The 16,191-nt window shown below is 39.0% G+C and overlaps 1 protein-coding gene across 1 annotated transcript in view; it reads left to right on the plus strand.

The window, feature by feature from the left end:
• The window catches only part of PDIA5 (protein disulfide isomerase family A member 5), a 241,481-nt gene that overhangs the window by 95,414 nt on the left and 129,876 nt on the right, over positions 1–16,191 (plus strand). The window contains exons 4-5 of the mRNA XM_081938793.1: positions 2,047–2,130; positions 4,988–5,033. Coding sequence (XP_081794919.1) covers positions 2,047–2,130; positions 4,988–5,033 — 130 coding nt within the window. The remainder of the gene's footprint in view (positions 1–2,046; positions 2,131–4,987; positions 5,034–16,191) is intronic.

Below are 16,191 nucleotides of genomic sequence, written 5' to 3' on the forward strand. Positions count from 1 at the left end.
AAATGATCCTTATTTTGCTCATTTTTGCCCCCCCCCCTTGCCCCCCAGTTCCCAGGAACACTTTGCAGGCATCTCAAACTCTCTGCATGCCCTGTTTTTCAGAAAAAAATGAGGTGTGCAGAGGGTTTGGAAGTTCTGCAGTGCAAAAACGTTTTTTTAAATTTACCGCATCAAAATCTTGGTGCGTCTTATACTCCAAAAAATACGATACATATGCTGTACATATACATACAATATACGTATACATAATCTTATACAGGTAGTCCTAGACTTACAACCACAATTGAGCCCAACATTTCTGTTATTGTGAAACTTTTGTTAAGTAAGCTTTGCCCCATTTTACAACTTTTCTTGCCACATTTGTTTAGTGAATCACTGCAGTTGTTAATATAGTAACACTGTTGTTAAGTGAATCAGGCTTCTCCATTGACTTTGCTTGTCAGAAGTTTGCAAAAGGAAATCATATGACCCCAGGACACTGCAACGGTCATAAATGCAAGTCAATTGCCAAGCATCCAAATTTTGATCACATGATCATGGGGATGCTGCAGTGGTCATAAGTGTGAAAAACGGTCATACAGTAAGTCACTCTTTTCAGTGCCATTGTAACTTTGAACAGTCACTAAACGAACTGTTGTAAGTCGAGGACTACTTGTGGTCAAACATATCTATCTGAAGTATGGGACATTAATGATTTTATGTTAGTATTTCATCATTCTATTGTTCATTGTTATTGTTTCCATTGAGAAGTGGCATAGTGGAAAAAGCGGGTTTAGAAAAATATTGTAAGAGGAAACTTGCTTTCTTTTTTAAGGTGGTTTATCGCAAAAAAAGGATTGGGGTGACTCACTGGCTAAGATGCTGAGCTTGTCGATCAGAAAGGTCGGCAGGTTGGCTGTTCGAATCCTTAGTGCTGCGTAACAGAATGAGCTCCCATTACTTGTCCCAGCTTCTGCCAACCTAGCATGTAAAAACGCAAGTAGAAAAATAGGAACCACTTTTGGTGGGAAGGTAACAGCATTCTGTGCATCTTCGGCGTTTAGTCAAGCTGGCCACATGACCACGAAGGCATCTACGGACAACGCTGGCTCTTTGGTTTTGAAACAGAGATGAGCAGCGCCCACTAGAGTTGGGAACGACTAGCATATATGTGTAAGGCAGTGGTGGGTTTCAAAATTTTTTAGAACCTCTTCTGTAGGTGTGGCCTGCTTTGTGGGAGTGGCTTGTCAGCCATGTGACCAGGTGGGAGTGGCCAACTTGTAAAATGTGGTGAAACTCACTTAACAACGCTCTTGCTTAGCAACCAAAATGTTGGCTCAGGAACTCTGGCATTTGAAGCACGCAAGTCTTAAAGCTGTCAAGTTACAAGACCCTTGCACCCCTAACCCTTTAGAAAAAAACCCCAGGGGTGTTCAAACTTGACAGCTTTAAGACTTGTGGACTCCCAGAATTCCTCCTCTACCTCTTCATCTTAATGATGTGCGGACGGGCGGGGGGAGGGAGCTGTGAAACCTCTTTTATAGAAGAGGTTAGAACTGGCAGGAACCCACGCCTGGTGTAAAGAGAACCTTTAACTTTATCTTTATTGTGAATAAAATAGGTTCTGCTAGATGCTGTATTTTCTTCAGGCTCTAATGTGATTTCAAATTCACAAATTGAATTTTCCGCCTGGCAGGTAGCCAAGTTGAAGTACAACCAAACAACAATGAAAAATTAATTTAAAGCTTTTACATCATAAAATTAGAATCAGAAAACATTAAAGCATGTTGAAAGAATCGCAACTGCTACCGTTAAAGTATATAGAAATAGAATGGCTTTAACTTCTCTATGAAGGAAATATTATAATCCAAATGCTCAAAGGCCCAGTTTCCATTATCTACCTCAATATAAAACTGAAACTTTGATCTTTAATGTGGATTTATATTTGATCTAAAGAATTAGGCACTTTAAATAAAGCTGCTAAAGTAGAATAATATGCTTATAGTTGATTGTAATATGATACTAACACTTTATTAAAAATAAAATATTTTCATTTATCTCTTGTAGCGATTCAGAAAGCCGAAAACTATGCAAGAAGATGAAGGTTGATCCTGGTTTGAAAGAGAAAGGGATAGAATTACTACACTACAAGTATGTACATGAGTGGGTTAGTGGATATTACGTTGAAATTGCTAGGGTCCTCCATGGCTTTGAGAACGACCTTGTTGCACAATACAATCCTACACAGAGTAATATATATTTATTCATTTATTTATTTAAGAAAATTTATATGGCCACCCAACTCATTCTCAATGACTTTGGATAGCTTTACATTCTAAATCAGAATAGGCTAGTAGCCTGTGCCATGTATGAATAATCTTGTTCATTAATGCAGTGGTTATTTCACTGAATATTTGTATTTTAGTTCCTTCCTCCTCCACATTTTGACTGCCAGTGGCATTCCATTGTGAGGGTTAAAACCCATGCTGGCAAAATGTCCAAGGTTGCGTGCAATAAACTAGTTGAATTCTCACTGAAGTTGAATCGATTTCTCTTACCGATTTCCACGAGAGTTCAACATCTTTGCTTAACCGTCTTGTGCATATTAATATGATTTTAAAATTCTCAATCTGGATGACTGTATATAATAGATACAAGTCTGATTTCTACGTTGAATGCTGTATAATTTTTTAATGTCCTGGTCAGCCCCAGATTGGCTTGAATTATTCCCAAGGTTGAGTTCGACCCCCTATGTTTGTGTATTGTGTATGTCTGTGGGGGAACTCGGGTGCTGGAATGAGAGCTTGAGTAATCTGTGCGTTTGCTAAAAGTTGGAGTCCTATCAAATACAGGCCACAATTTCCCACTTCAGGTGGGGAAAACTTTGTTTCAATGTCTTTCAGTCAACTTGCCAAGCTAAACTATACATTCATATTTTGTGTACCTCCCCATTCATATTTCAGAAGAATGCTAACGTTAACAGAACAGAATAGCAGAGTTGGAAGGGACCTTGGAGGTCTTCTAGTCCAACCCCCTGCCTAGGCAGGAAACCCAACACCACTTCAGACAAATGGTTATCCAATATCTTCTTTAAAACTTCCAGTGTTGGAGCATTCACAACTTCTGGAGGCAAGTTGTTCCACTGATCAATTGTTCTAACTAACGTTAGGTTGCTTTGCATTGTTCTTGAAGCTCCAGGTGTCATTGCTGTTGAGTAGAGGTCATTTCCTTAGCACAGAAGAGTGACAACTGTGGTTTTCATAAGTTATGCTTCCTTGAACAGGAATTCCAAGATATACAGATACAGATTAACAGAGTTGGAAGTGATCTTGTATTCACCTAGTCCAACTCCCACCCAAGCAGAGCCTACACCATTTTTTGACAGATGGCAGTCCAGTCTCTTCTTGAAAGCTTCCAGTGATGAAGTTCTCACAACTTCTGAAGGCAAGCTGTTCCATTGGTTGATTGTTCTCACTATCTCAAGATAGTCTTCTTGAGTCTGATTCAGTCTTCCATTACAAGAAGTAGGACTCAATGGTTGTCACCAGGGCAGAGGCTTACAATTCCTTAAATATTTCCCTACCAAGTGTTACTTCTTTATTGTCTAATTAAAGAGGGATGCAGAGTTTTAGCTCGTTTCATATTTCTTGGAGCAAGTTGCAGCCTGGCATTTTTGATATATCTGCTCATCAACCTCAGCTATCTCTCATACTCATGGACTCACTTCCATGTTCAGGGCAAAATGCTCAGCAAGAACAAGAATAAGCAGATGGCCAGGCTTCATTTGGAATTTGGAGCTGATCAGCTAGCACAAGACCAACTTCTTCCACTCTAAAAAATTCACGCATCATAAGTAGGCAGGCCTTATCATTTTTGCTGTCATCTCTCTCTTTTCTATAGTGAGATGGTAAGTAGAATTATAAACAGCTGGCTCCACGTGTACGTATATTTATTATTAGAGATTTTTGTTATGAAAACAAAGGTTTGTTGCAGGAACTGCCTCAATAAAAATGTGTTACAGATCAATAACATAATATTTTTTATTCCAGTATGAGCAGCAGTAATAGAGGGTCAAAGTTATTTCTGGAAATTACCATATTTTTCGGACTATTAGACACACTGGAGTATAAGACACACTAAGATTTTGAAGAGGCAAATTTAAAAAAAGTTTTTGCACTCCACAGACCTCCCAAAAACGGGCCCTTTTTTGACAGAAAAAAAGGGCATGCATAGCCTTTAGGAGGCTTATAGAGCACTCCTGGATGCTGGCCGGGGCGTTTTTCACTCATTTTTGCCCTGCCCAGCCACCAGGAGCACTCTGGAAGCCTCCTAAAGGCTACGTATGACTGTTTTTGCAAAAGGGGCGGGGTTTGGGGAGGCAAAAATGCTGTATAAGACACACCCAGATTTTCACCCCCTTTTTGGGGGGAAAAGGTGCGTCTTATACTCTGAAAAATATGGTATCTCTTTTTTTCAAACCCGGTGTGAAAGAAATAGGAAAAATCATGTCAATATGATCTTGAACTGACTAGTATTTTAAAAAAATCATTTACGTTTGGAAAAAAGATTCAGAAACTAATACCAACACATTAGGAGTTACTTTGAGCTGCCTATATGCTATTTGATTCATTTCAGTAAGGTGGTCTCTACCAATGTTTCCTGAATAAGCTGAAAGTATTTTATCAGTTCATTGATTTCAGAGGACTTGAGCATATGTCTGCTTTTGTTCCGTGGGGATTAAGCTACCTAAAGAGAGCAGTGCACTGTTAATGGAAGTTCCCCTGGGTATCTGCCACTCCCTAAACCTGGTCTATGGTAAATGGTCTCATTAAGGCTTATGGAAGAGATTGCCCATTAGAGACCTGTTTGCTTCCAAAACTTGTTTTTCATTGTTCTGTTTTGCACAGGCTTGCAAAATGACAAAAACTTCATTTAGTCTGGCCAGAATAAAGAGCTGTGTGATTTTCTAATGGCGTTGCTAAAATTAATTACTGTTTTTTCTTTACAGAGATGGTGCATTTCACACTGAATATAACAGAGCATTTACACAGAAGGTAAATTTACAGTTGTTTTCCAAACCTTTGGGAAAAGAAAGGCTGTGTTTGGATGTAGAACAGATGTTAATATATGCAGCTTTATTTTTGGATGGGAGAGAGGTGGTACATTTTGTAAACAGCTGCTTGAGTGACCTAAAGGTCTCAAGTCTCCTGTACATATGAATGCCAAACATCCTGTGAATCTATGTGTGATTAACTAGATTGAGTTAATGCTAAGTTGCAGCTTCGTTGCAATCTGCTAACAGAGGGAGAGGATGGTTATTGTGATTGTTTTTAATGAGAAGATTTTGGCTTTGCTGTAAGTTCCCTTTTATGCCAGACTATATCTAATAGCATGAAACTGAGAGTGATTGGGAAAAATACTCATCTTTTTATTTTATTTTTTTCTTCTGCTGTGAAACAAGATTAAAAGAGAGATGAAATGGCCTTTTTCAAGATCTCATTAGAGACATAGATTAAACTCACAGAGAGATGTTGCCTTCAGTCTAGAATGGATGAAGTGGCCTTCCCCCCTAACCATTGTTTTCCTTCTCTTTTCTGCCTGGCCTTAATAGGATTTACACAAAGCAAGAACTTCAGAGAAAAATGGCCTCTAGAGGACATCAGAAAATAGACCAGGTTAAAGAAGCTCCATCTCTGGGGTTAGAGCCATTGTCAGAGGCAAGTGTGTTTGCCCATTTGCTGAGGCTTTTGCCTAGTAGGTGACTCCATTGCCAAAATTTAGAGACTTTTGGCTTTTAGTTGTGCTTATGGTTTCCAATTCCAAGTAGGCAAATAGTGAGGATCAAGATGGAATAGTAACTTAGCAGAGGTTGTCCTCTTTCTCTACAGAAAAAGGTTGAGTGCCTCCAATGACTTCTAAATTTGGACCTAGCACAGTAGCAGCATTAAGAAATAAACTAATTCACAAAGAAAACGCAGGAGGCGTATGAATTTCAATTGGTTCTGCCTCTGCAATTATTTCAGGAGACATACAGATAGTCCTTGGTTAGTGATCATTCTTAGTTACGACAGATTAAAAAAAAGTAACTTTGTGACCAATCTTTGCATTTATTACCTTTGTAGGTCTGTAAAGCAAAGGGAAACTGAAGTAAGATTGTAAATACAGTTACATTTTCACTTAATGACCTCTTTGCTTAAGGACTGAATTGCTGGTCCAAATTCTGATCGCTAAATGAGAATTTACCATATTGAGCTCCAGGATATCTTTAAAGAATTCTGCTACTTGGGTCCACTGCTTAGCTCAGTTGAATTTACCTTGTAAAAATGTAACCCCAGATTTTTACCATGGCCTCCAGGAGTTCTCCAAATGTCCCAGGACAACCTTAGGCTATGAATTTATATGAATCCATTTTATTTAGCATGGGAGCCCAGATTATAAGCATAGGAAAGGTTCCATGTTTGAATACGTTAAGCCTCTGTAATGTAGCTATCCTCGAAATTCTGGAAAAAAAATTCTGAAAGGCATCACTAAAGGATCACCAAGAGGAAAAAGGAGGTCCTAATACCACCATATTAGGAATGCAGTGGCTGAAGATGCTGAGCTTGTCGATCAGAAAGGTTGGCAGTTCGGTGGTTCGAATCCCTAGTACTGGATAAGGGAGTAAGCTCCCATTAGTTGTCCCAGCTTCTGCCAACCTAACAGTTCGAAAGCATGTAAAAATGCAAGTAGAAAAATAGGAACCACCTTTGGTGGGAAGGTAACAGCGTTCCGTGCACCTTCAGCGTTTAGTCAGGCTGGCCACATGACCAAGGAGATGTCTTCAGACAGCGCTGGCTCTTTGACTTTGAAACAGAGATGAGCACCGCCCCCTAGAGTCGGGAACGACTAGCACATATGTGTGAGGGGAACCTTTACCTTTAATATCATCATATAGGGCTTTAGTCAGACCCCACTTGGAATGCTGTGTCCAGTTCTGGAGATCTCACTTTTAAAAAAAAGATATTGACAAGATTGAGCAAGTCCAGAGATGGGCAACAAAAATAGTACAAGGTCTGAGGGACAAATCATATCAGGAGAGATTGGAGGAACAGAGTGTATACAGCCTGGAGGATAGAAGAGAAAGACATGATTGAAACCATTAAATATATTAAGGGTGTGAATAAAGTTCTAGAAAGCTGTATTTTCAACACTAAGCAATTAAGAACTCAGGGGCAATAACTCCAGACTGGCAGGAGGGAAGTTCAAAAGTAATGTTAGAAAGTATTACTTCACATAAAGAGTAGTGGAGGTTTGGAACCAACTTCTACCTGAGATGGTTGGTTGTCAGTAATGGAGTTTAAACATGCTTAGGATAAACACATGTCAATCATCTGACAATTTTTTAAAAAAAATAACTTAAACGGTAGACTTGATAGACGAATCACTAGGTCTTTCTCTGTCTTCAGTTTTTCTATGTTTTTTCTGAAATGTTCTACCTATGTTTTAATTTTTCAAACATTTAAAAGGTAGAGAAGGTGCAGAAAAGAGCATACAGAGGCTACAGAAACAGCTTTGTAAGGGGCAACTGAAGTATTTACTCTCCTTTATACTGAGCAAAATAAGGTTAACCAAGGGGGAACATTAAAGCAGCTTATAAAATTGCAAAGTGCATAAACAGAACAGAGCGGGTGTTTGCTTTTGCAAACATTTGTTGGATTCAGAGCAGACAGAATAAATTACTTCATACGCATAAACTTCAGATAGCTTTAAATGGGGAATTGATTAATTCCTGGAAGAAGAGAGATATCAGTAAGTAATTATAGTAATGCAATCCTATTTCACTGTGAGCAGCAGCACATGCAGAAAAAAATCTGGGTGCCTTGATGCAGGGGTCCTCAACCTTTCTGGGTCTGTGGACCAGCAGCGGTGGCAGCAGGGGGGGGGGGATGGTTTCGTGCGCTCGCCTGCTACTTGCACAAAAAGGAGCTTCATAAGCTTGTTTGCCGATAGCACACTCCAGTTCCCAACAAGCCGTGGACCAGGGGTTGGGGGACCCCTGTTTTAGTGGATCATAGTCTGAACATGATGCAACAGTTTTATGCAGTTGCAGAAAAGTCAATGCTACCTAGACTGCATATAGGGAGAAATAACCTCAGGATCAGGAAAAGCCACTGTTCTACTCTATTCTGTACTTGTCAGACGATACCTAGAATACTGCATCCCATTTGGGGTATTGCATTTTAAAAAGGACACTGATAAACTGGAGCACATCTGAAGGAAACCGAACAAGATTAAAAGGGGCCTGGAAGGAAAAACTTGTCAGGAATATTTAGAAATGTAGTATGTTCTTAATCTGCAGAAGTAAAGACTATGGGGAGCATGATAGCTACCTTCAAATATCTGAAGGACTAGCAAATGGAGCAGAATTGTTCAGAGTTGTTCCAGAAAATGGGACAAAAAAATTACAATAAAGTAGTTTTTAATTGGCATCAGGAGAGGTTTCCTAAGAGTAAGGTATAGAACAATGAAACAGATTGCCATGGAATGGCTCAAATCTCTATGGGTTCTATTCTATTCTCTCAAGCAAGAACTAAAGCTGTTACCCTTTGAACTTTTAAACTATTTTTAAATAATTATGATACTCCAATGCATTAATATTTTTAGCACTCTGATTTTGTCATTGAATAAGTTTGGTAAAAATGATGTATAGATCTAAAAACATAACAAGTCTATGGTTTTTCAGCATAGTTTTTTTGTGTATATGAAAACAGGTAGGAATTCACGATATGGTCAGTATATTTTGAAGCGCCCTCCTATTAGCATACTTGCCACATTACTTTCTTACACTGTATGTATGTATGTATGTATGTATGTATGTATGTATGTATGTATGTATTTATTTATTTATTTATTTATTTATTTATTTATTTATAAAATTTACGGCCACCCATCTTATCTTATTCTGGATGGCTTACAATCATGGAAAACAAAAACTGAACATAGATAAAAGCGTTAACAAAACATTATGCACAGCCAAATATAGCAGCCAAATTAAAAGATGGGGAGGGCAAGACCAGGATGGGAGGGAGGTGGGATCTGTTGTTAATTGATCAACCCCCTCCACTGTGATGCTCCCCCATTGGATCCCCAACCCAACTGGCAGAGCCAGGTCTTTAGTCTCTTACAGAAGATCAGGAGGGTCGGGGCCAACCCCACTCTGGGGACAAGATATTCCAGAGGGCAGGTGCAATGGGAGAGAAGGCTCTTCTCCTGGATCCCTCCAGCCAAACTACTCAAGCCTTTGCGCCCCACAGCATGCCTCCTATGCCAGCATGAGTGACACAGACCTATCCCAGTGGTTCCTATAGGGAGAAGAGAATCGTTTTCATGCTGCTCATGTGGAACAGGCAGCAATTTTAAACTTCTTGTCTGGCAATAGACTTCATGTTGAGTGATCATCTCTTTCTATCAAGGTAGGCTGTAATGGTATGTGGAAATGACCTTGGGAGACAGGAGGAAGAGCCAACTTCTTCCTGCTGCTTTCGGAAGACTTTCCAAAGCATCACAAAAACGATGTCAGCTTTACCAGATAGATCTGACATAAAACCTGATCAAATAAGCCAATTCTACTCTTCTGTAAAGGTACATTAATAGACTCTTGCAAGTCTGAAAGTACAATTCTCTTCCATCTCCTTTACAACCCAAGAATTTAGGGATTGTCTTAACCCTCTTGAACCATTTGTGCTGCCCACTGTAGAGCTGCAGGCTGAGCCCTCTTTATATCTAACTTCTCCCTAGGCAGCATCTCCACCCCATCTCCAAAGAGGCATACCATTCCCACATACCATTACGAATGATGCATGCGGTTCGGAGAATGTAGGTGTAGCCTTCTTGCAGGGCTTTGTGAAACCTCAGAAGCTTTCTTGAAGGCTTTCTGAAGCATTGCAAGAACTACATGTGCTTTTTGGAGAAAAGCACAAGCAGCCTTGAAAAGAGAGCCTAGTGAGCCAGAAAATGGTGACAATCAGTTGTGTGCAGCAGGGCTTGTGCAGTGCAGAGGTGTTAGGTTTTTGTGCAGGGTAGCCAAAAGATCAGAGATGAGATATGTAAGTGTAGAGAATTGATGTGCCCCTGCAGTATGCAGGTGGGCTGCCAAGCACTTGAATTTTGATCATGTGAACATGGGGACTGGGCTTAAGTATCATTCATTTGGTGTAACCATAACCTGCAATGGAAGCTGAATGCTGAACATTCATTCATTAAATGAATGAATATTCATTCATTACTTATATTCTAAAATATAAACATAACATATGCTGAGACCTAACCATGCAACTCTAGAGGAGAAATACCCAACCCAGCAGTAATCAAAAAGAACTTCTTTTCAGAAAGAGAAGAGAACTATTTTCTTACCAAACACTTACTAGCTAGGCAAAAGCCACGTAGGGACTTCTTAGTGCTTAGATATAGCCTGTTCCTCAACTAATACAGCTATCCTCCAGGTCCAGAACAAAGCCTACAAGTTTTGTTGACAGATCCATAGAAATAAAAGCAATCCAAAACTTGTCTCTTGATGGAATTGATAGAAGCTGCTTCAGTAGTCTTTTGCCTAAATCAAGGGGATGAAAAATACATCTGAAAAAAAAAATACAGGGACTACTGATCTGGCACTTGAAACAAGCTTCCAACATTTCTTCTGCTATAAGTAGCATGCAGAATGTTTCTAATGATTGTTCAACAGAAATAAGAATGAACCTTCCTGAAATAATTGTCTAGACTCCATAACAACTGTTAAATCGTGTGGATGGCCACATCTGCAAAATTATATAGAGTTATGCCTACCAGGAGGCATTTCTTTTTATATCTCACCCATGGTGAAATCTTGCCACTGCTGTTTGAGTAGAAGAATTCTTTGAACCTTAAAGCTGTCTCATCCTGCTGATGCTAAGCAACCAATATCTATATTGTTAACTTTTGCATCTCAAATTTTATTCACGGAGAGAAAGAGATTCTGCAGATTAAGTGAAGCTTATTCAATTTACATAATATTCTCGTCTGAAAATTTGTTTGATTTTGAACAAAAAGGTTTAATTTTGCCCTGCATGATGAAGCTGGGCAATATGCTAAAGTTCCTCTCTTTTTTATTCTGTATATGTGGATAAAAACAAAAATAGCTCAGCAGTCACCTTTTCTGATTTCAATGCATTCTGTTTCTCTTACAACCTTTTACGTCAGCTCTCTGCAACCTGCTGTTCTTTGAGATTACTGGAATTCTGAACATTGCAGTCCACATATATCTGGATATTAGGGAAAACTATTCAGTGATAACAGGTTCTAATTCATAAATAAAAATTTGAAGACTTTAAAAATTAGGCTCCAGAGAAAATATTGTCTATTTTATCGATAAAAGACACTCAAACTTACATTAGAATCTTCAGTTGTGTTTGTTATTACCAATTTTAAAGCAACAATTCCCTGCCTTCAGGCTCACAATTTGTATATTTATCAGTAACAGAGAGACAAAAACAGTTATTTCAATAACTCAGCAGAGATTGCTTAGAAAATGTAATTTGTTTTATATGATTTACTCTAGGATCAAACTTTTATTTTACTTTGAAATATCTCTCCCTCTGAAGAGAATCCTCTTCAGCCACCCTGCTATTTGTGCTCGTGCTTTTAATTTGTCTATGCTGTTTCAAATCAGCAAGAACAAACAAAGCTCTCCACATATGCTCTTTTGTATTTTAAACATGTTTTCTTTCTTGGGCTGCAGCCCAGCGTGGTGTTTTATACACATGTTAAGATTATGCCTAAGAGGAGTGGAGATTCCTCTCAAAAACATTCATCAGTTTCCTCTGAATGAATGCATAAGCTTTCTTCTAGGTTTTTGAAAATGATTTCTTAAGCAGTGTTCCCTTTTCTTAAATTACCCAAAAGGAGCTCTAGAAGTTGTGATAAACCTAGATTATTAGTCTGCAGAACCAATTTGATGAAAGGTGAAAGAGATGTTACCTTTACCTCATTAAACTCAGTAAGATAGGTACTCAGTGCTTTGACTCCCATTAGTAAGGTCAGGGCTGGGAGGAACTCACCTACAACCACAGTTATATGAATCTGTGTTGAGTCTTTATTGTTTTCCACACATAAAAACTAGCCCTTTTTACATTGGCAATCTGATAGAGAATTTAAATTTTCTGAATGTAATGGTTTAGCTGAAACAGAATGCATGCTAATGAAGTTCAGTGGCCCAATTACTTAATCCTCACTAACAGAGAGGAAATGATAGAAGGTGTTGAAGCCATAGGAACCCTGGGGGCAAGTGACCATGCAATATTGGAATTCAACATTATCCAAACACAAGTAGTAGAACAAAGCCAAACTAAAGTCTTGGACTTTAAGAAAGCTAATTTCAATAAACTTAGAGAGAGCTTGGGAAAAATTCCATGGATGAGAATCCTCAAGGGGAAAACAACTCAAGAAGCTTGGGAAATTTTGAAAAATGAGATTACAAAAGCCCAGTCTAGCACAATACCAACGAAGAAGAAAAATATCAGCTCCCAAAAGAAACCAGCATGGCTGCATAAAGAACTATCTGACAAACTGAAGGACAAAAAAGGTAAGTATAAAAAGTGGAAGGAGGGGGACATAACTAAGGCAGAATATCAGCAAACAGCCCGAGCATGTAAAGATGAAGTGAGGAAAGCTAAGGCTCACAATGAAGAAAGGCTTGCCACAAAAGTAAAAATTAACAAAAAAAAGCTTCTTCCAACATGTTAAAAACAAGAAAAAAGTTAAGGAAACAATTGGTCCATTGCTAGGAGAAAGTGGCAAGAAGGTGACAAGCAACAGGGAGAAAGCAGAACTATTTAACTCATGTTTTGCATCTGTCTTTACACAAAGGGATAAAACAGTCCAACCTGTCAAAAACAGCACCACAAAAATCAGATTAGGAACACAAATTGAAATAGGGAAGAAAATGGTGAGTACCTGTCTACCCTAGATGAATTCAAATCACCAGGACCGGATGGATTACACCCCAGGGTTCTGAAGGAACTAGCAGACGAGATCTCAGAACCACTGAATTATATCTTTCAGAGATCCTGGAACACCGGGGAACTACTAGAGGACTGGAAAAGAGCTGATGTGGTTCCCATCTTCAAAAAAGGGAAAAAATAGATCCAGGAAACTACAGACCTATCAGCCTGACCTCAATACCAGGAAAGATTCTGGAAAAAATAAGCAACGAATTTGCGAACACCTAGAAGCAAACAAAGTAATAGCCAAAAGTCAACATGGATTTGTCAAAAACAGATCATGCCAGACTAATCTTATTGCATTCTTTGATAATGTGACAAAATTAGTGGACCAGAAGAATGCCGTTGATATAGTTTACTTGGACTTCAGTAAGGCTTTTGATAAGGTAGACCATAACCTACTACTAGATAAAGTAGAAGAATGTGGGTTAGACAGCATCACCACCAGATGGATTCGTAACTGGCTGACCAACCGCACTCAATGTGTAGTCCTCAATGGAACTTCATCTACATGGAGGGAAGTATGCAGTGGAGTACCCCAAGGCTCTGTTTTAGGCCCAGTACTCTTCAACATCTTCATCAATGATTTGGATGAGGGAATAAATGGGGAACTCATCAAATTTGCAGATGACACCAAGCTGGCAGGAATAGCCAACACTCCAGAAGATAGGCTTAAGATACAGAAGGATCTTGACAAACTTGAACATTGGGCACTATCTAATAAAATGAAATTCAATGGTGAAAAGAGTAAGGTTCTACATTTAGGCAACAAAAACGGAATGCACAGGTACAGTATAGGTGGTACCGTGCTCAATAGTAGTAACTGTGAGAGGGATCTTGGAGTTCTAGTGGACAACCATTTAAATATGAGCCAGCAGTGTGCAGCAGCTGCCAAAAAAGCCAACACAGTTCTAGGCTGCATCAACAGAGGGATAGAATCAAGATCACGTGAAGTGTTAATACCACTTTATAATGCCTTGGTAAGGCCACACTTGGAATACTGCATTCAGTTCTGGTCGCCATGATGTAAAAAAGATGTGGAGACTCTAGAAAGAGTGCAGAGAAGAGCAACAAAGATGATTAGGGGACTGGAGACTAAAACATGAAGAACGGTTGCAGGAACTAGGTATGTCTAGCTTAAGAGAAAGAAGGACTGGGGAGACATGATAGCAGTGTTCCAATATCTCAGGGGTTGCCACAAAGAAGAGGGAGTCAAGCTACTCTCCAAGGCACCTGTGGACAGAACAAGAAGCAATGGGTGGAAACTAATCAAGGAGAGAAGCAACTTAGAACTGAGGAGAAACTTCCTGACAGTTAGAACAATTAATCAGTGGAACAGCTTGCCTCCAGAAGTTGTGAATGCCCCAACACTGGAAGTCTTTAAGAAGATGTTGGATAGCCATTTGTCTGGAACGGTATAGGGTTTCCTGCCTAGGCAGGGGGTTGGACTAGAAGACCTCCAAGGTCCCTTCCAACTCTACTATTGTATTGTAATTATCAACAACAAATCATGGGGCCTATAAGTATAATTAGCTTATGGAAAAAAAAACATATGTAGTCTGAGCTTCTTTTCATATTTGAGGAAACTCTGTTGAAGTGGATGTGATTGTGAGAGCAAATATCCATAAGGCTATGATATTAGCACATGCAGACTTGCTAATAAAGGAAAGAAATCACAAAATCTAAATGTTTTAAATAACGGTAGTTGTCCCATCCTAGTCCTATCTCTTAGTCAGATTAGAAAGGAATTGTACAGCTTTTTTTTCTTAATTCCTCAGCTTGTATCTTGCCTTATAAACCTTGGATTGTAGAAACTACCTTGGCTTTAGATGTCCCATTGTTTTTAAAATGAGTTTAAGTACCAGAGAATAATAGTAAACTGAGAAAATAGCAACAAGCTGCCTCTTCTGCTGTAACTCCAGGAATGAAATCTTTTTCAGTTCTGTATATAGTGAATACGGGGAATTTTGCAACATGCTAGATATCCAGTTATTTTTACATTAAAGGGGGATTTATTTAAAATAATCAAGAAGGCTGGAGTCCCAAGAGAAATGTTTGTGGCCTCTGTGTTAAAGATCCTAGATCTAGCACATGGATTTGGTATGCAGGATTTTCTGAAGCTAAATAATGCAGCCAGTTTCTTTAACACTTGAAAGATTAGTTCCTCCTTGTCCCTCAGGACTGCCTGAAGGAAAATTTATACTGATAAAGCTGAGAATAAGCAGAGAAAGCCAAAGGGTGTGTGCAGTGCATCTAAATAACTGGATGGGACTCCCTGCATTCACATGAATGATACTCAGAATATCGTTTTTGTTTGTAAAAGAAGGAAGGAAGGAGAGAGGGAGGGAGGAAGGAAGGAAGGAAGATGTCAAGGTTCCGAGTAATGAACCCAACCAATTGAGCAACTCCAAGACTTCCAGCTTTCTCAAATTTCAACACGAATGAAAGTACTCAATAAAACTGGTCTCTGAGAAAGCTGAAAGTCTCAGAATTGCTGGATTGGTTGGTTTCATTACTCGGAACCTTGATAAAAGGAAGCCATTGTAACTTGTCATACTTTATATACATTGGATTGAAACAGCAACATGCCTTCCCACCCCACACTGTTTTGGGGGACTGAGTAACATTTGGAACCTTGCACGTGTATTGTGGACAGGCTTACAGAATGGTGCGATCACTTACAAAACATGCACTTCCACAAAGGCAGGCCAGTGAGTCTCAGAATATACAAAAAAACTTTCCATCACCATATGTCAGTCATCCATTGCTAGAAAATTAAGATTAGCAACATAGATTGCACACATCGTCCAAAGAGTAGGCATGCTGGTCATAAAATACAGATAAATCAAACATCAAACTCCCTAAATTCAACAAAATGTACAGGCCAAAAATATCATACATTCAAACAAGATAGGTAAAGGAGCCAAACCACATCTTATTTTGAAGCAAAACATAACCTTCCTATTCTGCCACTTTCTACAATTGCTAATTCCCATCTGTTTTCATGATTTTAGGGTTCACTGAATAGATATACAGAGAATACTTGGCCATGGCGTCTATGTTTGTTTTTAGAAAAAGCTTTTGTGACTCTCTTCTGTCCTATAGGTATTCTTGTTAACAGACACCTCACATAGTGCTCGGTACATCATATTGAACTCCTAAATGAAAGTTGGAACATAGATCTAATAAATAAATGATG

This window comes from Natrix helvetica, assembly GCF_964273705.1.
Source record: "Natrix helvetica genome assembly, chromosome: 1".
In the NCBI taxonomy this organism is placed as follows: domain Eukaryota; kingdom Metazoa; phylum Chordata; class Lepidosauria; order Squamata; family Natricidae; genus Natrix; species Natrix helvetica.